Source organism: Plasmodium brasilianum (genome assembly GCF_023973825.1).
Source record: "Plasmodium brasilianum strain Bolivian I chromosome Unknown PB_00_23, whole genome shotgun sequence".
Taxonomy (NCBI): Eukaryota; Apicomplexa; class Aconoidasida; order Haemosporida; family Plasmodiidae; genus Plasmodium; species Plasmodium brasilianum.
In genome coordinates, this window is record NW_027122928.1 from 14,142 (window position 1) to 25,117 (window position 10,976).

At 19.4% G+C, this 10,976-nt stretch overlaps 2 protein-coding genes across 2 annotated transcripts; one reads left to right on the forward strand and one right to left on the reverse strand.

Annotated features, from left to right (window-relative positions):
* Nucleotides 1–1,963: 1,963 nt before the first annotated feature.
* MKS88_000342 (uncharacterized protein) lies at nucleotides 1,964–2,945 on the reverse strand (the record flags this gene model as incomplete). Its single annotated transcript, XM_067219239.1, has 2 exons — nucleotides 1,964–2,731; nucleotides 2,859–2,945. The coding sequence occupies 2 exons, from the start codon at nucleotides 2,943–2,945 to the stop codon at nucleotides 1,964–1,966; spliced, it is 855 nt and encodes a 284-aa protein (XP_067070416.1).
* Nucleotides 2,946–9,179: 6,234 nt separating this feature from the next.
* On the forward strand, nucleotides 9,180–10,976 carry MKS88_000343 (uncharacterized protein; the record flags this gene model as incomplete). The annotated part of the gene is made up of 4 exons (XM_067219240.1): nucleotides 9,180–9,200; nucleotides 9,323–10,328; nucleotides 10,409–10,494; nucleotides 10,588–10,976. Coding segments are annotated over 4 exons (1,502 nt in total), but the record flags the coding sequence as incomplete, so codon positions are not given.

The window sequence follows — 10,976 nt, forward strand, 5'->3', positions numbered from 1 at the left end:
AAGTCAAATTAAGACTTCTGTTTTATATTCGTACCATAATTTTTAAAAGTTGTAATCCTTGCGTTCAAGTGGTATTACATAATTTTAATGAAAATTATTTATAATCATATACTAAATTTTTTATTATTTTTTTTTTAACTATATATATTCAGAAGTTACAATAATATAATAAAAAAACAAAAAATAAAATACCTATTGCTATAATAGAACTGTTACGTATATAAATGGTTATATATTTTTTTTAAATGAAATAAAATATTTAAATATATTATATTAATCTGTAGAATTAACAAAAAATACAAAAATAATTGATCTTTTAATTAAAATGTATATTGAATATATTTTCGCTTTCCTAGGAATAACTGCTTGTACATCATAATATCATATTCCCTTTTAACTTGATTATGCTTTTTACAAAGAAATAATTATGAATGAGACATTTTATTTATATAAAAATATTTTTTAAAAGTGTATTTAAGTGTAATAACTAAAACATATATTAACTTTATGTTTTTGTGTTCATTTATATCTATATAAAATCAATTTTAACAAATAAAAATATTCGAAAAACCATTCCATAACCAAAATTCTGTATTAGATATATTAAATGAAATAAAGCTAAAAAATATATAATTTTTTACATATAAATTGTTAAAAATTATCTAACAAATTATAACCATTTTATTTATAAATTATCTATAAAAATATAATTGTTTTTTCTTATTTATTGTGTTTAATAAATTGTAATTATTTTGAAGATGTTATTAATTGTTTCTATAAACTACATATATTTTCATATATATTTAATATGTTTTCAAACATTTACACATTACATATTTATAGACAATCTTGAAAAATAGAATATATATATAAATATTTAAACACATTCTAACCTATTATTTCAGAAAAAAATAAAATTAGATTCATTGCAGATAAAGACAATTTTTATTTTCATAGATATATAAAACACTTTAAGAGATATATAATCATTAAAAACAAAATAAAACAATTCCATAATATAATACATTTATCTGCAATTAACTTAAACTAATTTCTTTTATTGTTTTGTAATAAAGAAAAAATTAACAAATTATATAGTCTATATATTTTCAATATAATATATATTTAAGTAGAATTTCCAAAATTATCTTTAGTATCGCAGCAAAATACATTAATAATAAATTAAATTCTTTTAGCTCTTCCTTTAATTTTAAACATTTATAATTTTAATTTAAAAAACTATTAAAAGTAATCAATATTTAATATATATATTATTTAATTATATACATTTTTTTTTTTCTTTTAAACCATCCCCACACATCTCCACCTTTTTCAAAAAGGGATTAACAAAAAATATATTCTATAAAACATATTTCATAAAAGATATTTTATATAATATATATTATACTTTTACTAATTACAAATATGTATATGTAAATGCAACAAAACAAATTCACATTCTTACATAAATTATAAAATAAGACATATTTATAGTTAATATAAATCTAATAATACATTTTAATAATTACTTTCATATATAATAATTTTAGACTTATACTGTAAAAAAATAGGAAGTACCACATATTATATTTATAAGTTAACATACTATTTCAATATAATTATGTAAATTATCCTATTATATATTAATTTTATCTCATAAAAATTTATTTTTCATAAAATCCTACTTACATATACAAAAATATATAACAAAATCGAAAATGCGACATTAAACAGAGGTAACATATTAATGAACACATTTAAAAAACTTAAAACATTTATATTCACAAATAAAATTAAGACAATTTTTTACAGTTGAATATATGTATGGGTATATTTATGTAAATTTACTTATAAAATTTATACTGTTTTGAGAATATTTATTAAGAATATCACTAAAAATAATATATATTAGTTCTTATTAGATATTTCTTTTTAGAAAGAATAATATCTCTTACTATTCATTTTACCTTTTTCTGAACTTAATTTTTTCATATTTTTTAACTTTTTTATGATGATAAATAATCCCCAGTACTAATGTGAAACCCAATATAACGAACGGTATGAAATATATTAGAATACCAAATAAATTCCATAATATGTTTATTTCACTAACAGCCGTCGATACTGACCTAAAAGCAGGTTTCCACAACTTTTCGAACTGTTTCAATGGTTCTAAAAATCTTTTCAGAGAACCCTTAGCCAAGCTATCTAAATAGCTAGAAACCCCTAATGCACCCCATAACCCCTCATTTTCATCAATCAAACACCATGATAAATCTACTAAGAATATGATTAATAAAAGTGAAAAAAATAATAAAGGTAAAGTAAGTCGTAATCTGTATTTTTTAAGCATTATTTTTTTGTACATCTTATCAGTAATTGTTCTGTTTTTTTTAAGAAAATTCTCATAATCAAGCTCCTTGAATATTTTTTTTTCCAAATGGGAATATTTTTTGGTTTCAAATGTACAAGATTTTTTATTCATATCTTTTTTACTACTTCTTGTTACACTTGGTGAACATCCATTTGATTTATTCATTTTGCTTTCCCCCCCTTCCTCACTGCTACATATATCTTTTTTGTTGGTCAAACCAATATTTGGCATCTCTTCTTTTGTAAATATAACCTTTGAATCGATATTATACTTATATCCTTCTAGTAATCGATAATTTCTTGCTTCTAATTCTTTCGTACAATTGCAATACTTATTCAATGGCATGTCAAACATTCCCTAAAAAAAAATGTAAATACTTCTTATTTAATAGTATAAATAATATAGAGGTAAAAAAAAGGTATTAATACAGAAAATAACCAAAAAATGTTATGATTTCAAATATCCTTAAATAATATTTTCATACAACATCACTGTTAAAATGAAGCACCCAAGATAATAGGACAATCTCAAAAATATTAATAAGTAAGAGGATCTTTGTTTTTTGTTCCATGATACAGACATTTAATATTACAATATAATCAATAAAGAAGAAGTTATTAATAATAGAATATACTTCTAATGGTAAAATGAAATAATTAAAATAATAAAAAAAAATTTATTATTTCTGTATAAATATATAATAAAAAATACATAACTATAATATACGTTACATGTTCTATAATCAAAATTAATTTTTAAAATGCATTATGTAATATTTATCTTAATTTTATTTAAAAAAAAAAAATAACTTTCTCTGAAATCATATAATTCGATTAAATACATATATATTTAAAATATATAGTTTAAATATTCAGCGTAGTGTTATAATGACATAATACGTTTATTAACTTTTTTCAGTATAAATTATGAAAATAATATTCGAATACTTATTATATATAAATATTGAGTTTATACTCTATGTAGAATGTAGAGAATATAAATATAATATATTCCTCTATATATTAAGAAAATAATTAATACTGTTAAAAATTATAAACAATTAATAATTCTGATTATATAAATTTTTATTTTGAAAACGTTGATTTTTATTAATAAAATATCAATTATTATAATAATATAATAATCATAATAATATAAGAATAAAAGCATATTAATTATATTAATTAGAACAAATGTATTAATTCCTCCTCAAGTAAATATACTTTTTTATAGTATATAATTTCTTTTTAAGATAGAAATTTATGGAACTACTTAATCTATGTAGAAATATATATTCTAAAAGCGAACAAGGTGTGATTTCTTATTTTTGCACCTTAATATTTGAAAATCACAATTTTTAATTACGTTTAAGTTATACATTCCATCTAAAAGAAATTTTTTTACATTCATATACATAGATTTTTAAATTTCTTTTTTAATATATATATTCCAAAGAAATATAAAAATATTAAAAAAAAAAAAAAAAGTTCAAAGGTAAAGCAGATATATAATTGTTACTTTAAATTTCATTAATTTAAAAATATATCAATTGAAGCAAATTTACTAATGATATATATATGATATAATATACTTAAATTGTGAAATAATAAAAATATATTCAACTAAGATATATTACTTAGTAATTATTCAATTCATAATATTAGAAAGAATAAATTACTTTTTATATATTCTTTTGAAAATACATAATCACAGAAACATATTTTACATGGTAACTGGAATGAATGAGTAAAATATATTATTCCAATATTTATCTCTTACATATTGTAACCATTAGAAATTTAATTATAAAAAAGTTTTATAAAAAAATATTCCAGTCAAAAAAACATTCACTTTATATTATTGATGTCCTTAAAAATTACTATCTTTCCAGTTAATAATTAAAACTTAAAAAACAAACAGATGAAACAAAAATACTATTTATAATTTACAAAAACAAAAAAAAAAAAATTACATATATTAAAATTAACATAATTTGATATTTTAATATGTATATTAGTTTCATTATAACTTTTATGAAGACACTCAGGTTCTATTTTTTCGAACATTTTGAACAGCTCACATTTTTTCTCTCACCTAATGCTTATGTATATAATGTAATTTAATCCATTATAAAAATTTATAATAATCTATACACAAAAATTGTAAAATATATTATGAAAAATAAGTGCACTATATAATAAAATACTGCTAAATATTTACTTATAAATATTGTTATTTTTAGAAACATTTATTGATCCTAAGTATTTTTTGATCTATTTATTTTAGAAAACAATTAGTTATTCATCTAGATTATTTACATTCTATAAATAAAGAGACCATATATAAAAATATTAATTTACAGGAAAATATTTAATTTTTCCCTTATATATATGTCATATGTCTTTGTTGTTTATAATATAACAGTAGTGTTTAAATACTTTTCTAATTATGTCATTTTTATGTTTATTTAATAATATTATTAATACTTAATACATACATATAAAAGAAGATAAATATAATATTAAATAACAATTTCCATAACATTATTTCATGTTTATGAAAATCGTATATTCTAACGTATGCAATAAATAATGCGTTCATTTAAATAAGCAATTTTTATCTAATTTATTATGTAACTTGGTTTCAACCGTAACTTAAATGGATCTATTCTTTTGTTGTTTAACAAAGGTAAAATTCCTGAAAATCCCCCCTTTTTTATATTTTCAACACATTTTATATTCGTTTTAATTTTAGTAAATTTTTATTTTTCATTTAATATATATAGTATGCTTATATATGGTGAAAAATATTATTTATTATATAATATCCATATAAATGTACGTGTTATATAAAATGAAATATTTTTTGTACATAAATGGAAAACGTTAAAAATGAATATAATAGTAATAAAAATCATATGGCTAGGTTCTAACACATGAACAGCTTAAAATATACTAATGAACTAAATGAACCTGTAGAATCTCAATGATACATAATTTATGTCAAATACTCTTTTTAAGATAGCGTATCATTGGTACAAAAACTTTCTGAACTACTACATTTGAATATATTTGTTTATATCCTTTAATAACATTAACATATATTGCAGTATTTTTAATATTATTTATTTAAAAATATAAATTATTCTATTCAAATATTTCAAGCACATCTTTACAAATATCCAATCTCCTCAGACAAGACATTAATATCGTAACAGTGATGTATTGAAAAATATGTAATATTTTCTAATACTAGCTTATGCTATTTTAATTTTCCTATTCTCTTCAATAAAAAACAAATATAATGATTTCGAAATATTCAGATAAAAAAAATGATTAATAAACTAGCTTACATTCTGAAAATAATCTAAAATATTCTTGTAACAACAGGCGTTATATAACATGCTATATTGTAAAAAATTCGTATTTATAAATGTTCAATAATAAGGATCGTTCCGCATATAACATAAAGTAATAAAAAACTTAAAGAAAGTGTTTTTTTAGAAAATACAAAAAAAAAAAAGATTATAACAACTTTTTTTAATATTAATATTGTAGAAGCAGTATCATATAAATGAGTATAAATCTAAAAGAACGACAAAACATTAGCGTAATAAGACTCGTTTGAACAAGTTTACAAAGGTAGAAGAAAAAAATATAGGAAATCAAAAAAAAAATATTTATGAAAAGTTATATTTTATCAAGTAGATACATATAAATTGTGAAAAATCATCAATTCTAATTTGATATCCTGTGCCTATATTATCATTTAATACACCCATACACAAAAAGCGTATTACTTTTTATAAACAACCCATCCATATTATATGTATAAATGGAAATCTAAGAGAAAAGACGAATTAATAATTATAAAATATTAACATTAATAATAGCTGTAATAAACTTACAGATTAATAATTAAATTAACTAAATATTCTTAATAATAAATATATCTTGTCCTTTTATATATAATTGAGCATAAGTAATAACATTTGTACTTATTTAATTAAATAGTGTGAATGTAATAAATTATTGAACACCAATTTTAAATTATCTTTGTTAAAATCATAGAATTTTATATTAAATATATTGAACACTTTACCATCAGATGTAAATCAAAAAGATTAAAACATAACTATATTATCAAATATTTTACATTAAGGTAATAAGTACAAATAAAATTTATTTCATATTTGTTAAAATCATATATATATATAAGTTACTTTTATAGAGTGTTTCGATTCTATATTTATATCTACAACTAAAATAATGTATGTAAAATTAAAATATATCATAAAATAAATTTTTTCATATACATTATTTTAAAGGATGTATTCATTATTAGAGGGGCATTAATTATTATATATATGGGCGTTCTATAATATGAACTATAAATTTTAATACGTAAATGCTATTTTTAGTAACATATATAACAGTTACTGCGTTGTTCTTTTATACATAATTAATAAGAAAAAAATATGTTGTATTATTTAAAGTTACTAAAAAATGTAACATTGTATTAGCTGTATATATATTTCATCTTCATCCTCTACTTCGTCATATATATCCATTGATATTCTGTTAGTATAATTTATGTGAAAAATTTACCTATCATTATATATATTTTATTGTTAAATATTTTTTAAATAAATAATATATTCGTGGCATTATGAAGGAATATTTAATAACTAATATGAATATTTATTAATTTTTGCATTACTTTGAATAAAATCTAAAGGGTGAACTACATTAATATATAATAAATTTGTTCATATATTACAACAAAATAACGAGAAATATATTTTAAAAAAAAATTTCTATATATATATTTATAAAACAATAAAAAAACAAAATATACATATATTTATTAGATTATAAAAAATAAAATAAAGAAGAAAAAAAAAATATATTGTTATATAAATATTTAAAGCAATTAACCTGAATTTCTTCCAGTAGGTTTTCATATATTTAAAAAAATAATATATTGTTTTATGTGACCTTATATACATCTAATATCATATGTTATTTATGTAGTATGCGTATCACACATATAATATATTCAAACATAAAGATTTAAAAATATAATTTCTAGAAAAAAAATAAAATATTTTTACGTATATTCCCACATGTAGGCTTATTAATCAAAATATATTTAAAATAAATGAGATATAAAGTAAGGAAATAAAACAAAAAAATATATAAAACAAAAAATTTGTATAAATATAAATTCGGAAATTAGAAATGAATAAAATCTATTATCCTTTAATGTAATAGACTCATTAAACATTAACATAATAACTTAATTTTGTATGGGAAGTAATTATTTACAAAAATTTATAATTAATATGCATTTATTTATTAACGTACTCACTATTCTATAACTCTTGTGTACTAGTTTCAAAAGAAAAATTAAAATTAGTAACTGTATTTTTAAATTATGGTTCATTAACCTATGATATTCTCAATACATTTAAAATTTTATGTAATTCCATATAGTGACTCATATATTAAAATGTATTATAAAATAATATATTAACTTTTTCATTTTTTATGGTAAAACATATTTGTCATTGTTGTTTAAATGATATTCTCATATAGTTATGCAAAATAAAAACAAAAAATAAAGGTTATTTTTTTGATATATTCATTAGAATATATCTCTAAATAATTGCAAAAACAAAATTAGGGGGTTCAATATTTTTTATATAATTTAATATAGTATAATAATTCATTTACATGGAAATATAATATTATTATTATTATTCATTAAAAAATTATAATATAATTTACTACTTTTTTAAATGTATAGAATAATTAATTTTGTTAAAAAAATATCCAGAAAATTATACTTATTTCGAATAAATAGATGACTTTTCTTTCATTATTTAATATATCTAAATATTCATTTTATTAATTAAAATATTGCCAATATGAATTCATTCATAAATAAAAGAAGTAATACGCATGTACAGAATATATATATATGAAATATATTACTCTATTTTAAAATTTCTTAATGGAATTATATATATACCTCAAATAGTTCAATTTTAGATAAGTGATATATATATATATATATTAGGTGTCAGTTACAATTTAATTATGTGGTTTCTAGTATCATAGCGAAAATTTAGTATAATTTATATATTATCAATTCTCATCTTTAGATACATAGTAAATACGTAAAAGCATTAACAAAATAATTATGGAAAAATTATAACTAATATTAAAAATAAATAACAAAAATAATATAATAAAAAAAAAACATACTAACAGTATTAATAATTATTTGTTTTTTAGATTATATATTTTCGGACAAACATAATAATACGGTGTATTATTTGTATTAATACATACAATTTTATTTATATTTTTTGGTCTTCATTAAAAAAAAAGGAAAAAATACAGTATATTAATACTGTTTTCTTTGATAATAAATTATATATTACATGATGCATCTTATATGTAGGTTTATATTGTTAGCAACTTGACTTTCTCTTCATATAGAAAACATGAAATTGTTCATAAAAATATTTACTTAACATTTATTAAATATTAAAATAAGTTTAGGTATATATCTAGTTTTTATATATTTAAGGTTAATGAATATATGTAGATTATAAAAAAAAATAGTAATGCATTCATTATTAAATATATCATATAAAAAGTCTTATGTAGATGATAATTTTATAATTTCTTTTAGTTAAGAAATATTAATTTAAATTACGTTATTGAAAAACAAAAAGACATAAATTTTTTATTTTTCTTTCAGATTGTTATTTGCAACCCACAATAATATTATAGTCATGGAAAAATGTTTTAACTCGGTAATATTCATTATTTTTTAAGATGCATAATTTTAATTATAAATTGCATATATATTATAAAATTATAACATATCTACTATAAAAAATAATTCCTATATAATTCATAATGATTCTAAATATAGTACCCAGTTGTTCAGGGTTTTACAGCAATAAATTTGTATTTACAACAAGAATTTAAACAAGTTGGTGCTAATATTATATCTCAAGTCTCTTCTTTAAAAAGTGAAAATAAAAAAGAAAAATTTAGAGAAAAATGCAAGAATCTGGCTGATTATTTAATTAATTCGAAAGATCCATATAGGCATTATCAAGAATATATTTGGAAAGGAGCATTAAGAACATGGTATAGTAAGTACTTTACAGGGATAACACAACATGGTGGATGTTTTATGATCTTTAACAATGAAGAAAAAGAACTTTTAGAATTATTCTATGATGCAGATGATTTCTGCGAAAAAAAAGAAGAATATATGGAAATACTAAATAATTATAAAACAAATAATAGTAATATATATAATTGCAATGGTGATGCGAATTGTATAAATGAATTTACGGAATATAATGTGTGGATTAAAGGCAGGGAGGATCATTTTAATAATAAGAAGGGTCTCTTACATTCCAAATGCAAAAACAAAATAGCTTTATCCCAATATCCAACAAACAATTGTGGCATAATGAATTCTCAAACATTTAAAACAATTAATAACTTCATATATTCTGATATGAATATACCTGAAGAAAAAGTTAAAGCTCCAGAAAAATCACAAAGAGATAATAAAGATCCAGAAAATTCTATACCTCAAAATCAAACTTTATCACCAGTGGAAAATTTTCCAAGTGTGCAACATTCACCTACAGAGATACCCCCTCAACAAGGAGCATCTGAGCAATCAGTTAACCAAGATAAAACGAAAGAAAATGTAGTAGCAGCATCTTCAGAATTTGAATCATCAGAGCAAACTACAGATTCTAAATCTCTCCATACACAACAAGAAGACTCTATATTGCCACCGTCAATTCCTAATGATTCTGGAGCATTTTCTAATCCTGAAATTATTTCTCCATCTACTGATTCATTAAGTTTTACCTCACTTTCTCCAGCTCCTTCTACTCATCCTATATCTTCAGGTACCACTAATGCTATTTATTTTTCTAATTTCAAAATAAATACATGTATTAATATATATATATTTAAAAATATATTACAGATAAAGTGGTAAAGAAGCCTAACAATTATATATCATCTATTTTAATAAGTATTCTTACTATCGTTTTATTTTCTTTTTTTATTAAAGTAAAATAAAAATATAAACTAAATATATAATAAACATTTGATTACCATAATAATTTATTATATAAATCTTTTTTTTTTTTTTTTTCTTTGTAGTTCTTATTAATGGTGATGTTTAAAAAAAAAAAAAAGATAAAAAGAAAACAAATAAAATTCCTGAAATTGCTAGTACCTTCATTTTCTAACAAAAAAAATAAGCTTGTAAAAGATGAGCATTTAGGATACTCAATAGATGAAGATAAAGAAATCATAAAAAAAATAAAAATAAATGAACTTACAAATAATGTAAACGTGTCAAAGCGAAAAAAAGACAGATCAAAAACCATAATAGAAGTACATATCGAAGTACTAGAAAAATGTATAAATGAAGATTTGGAAAACAACAAAGAAGAATTATTAGAAATATGTATAGATGCGTTAGTAAAAAAGGATTATAGAACCTGTGCTAATTTAACGGATGATCATCTAATAACAGAAAATATTCT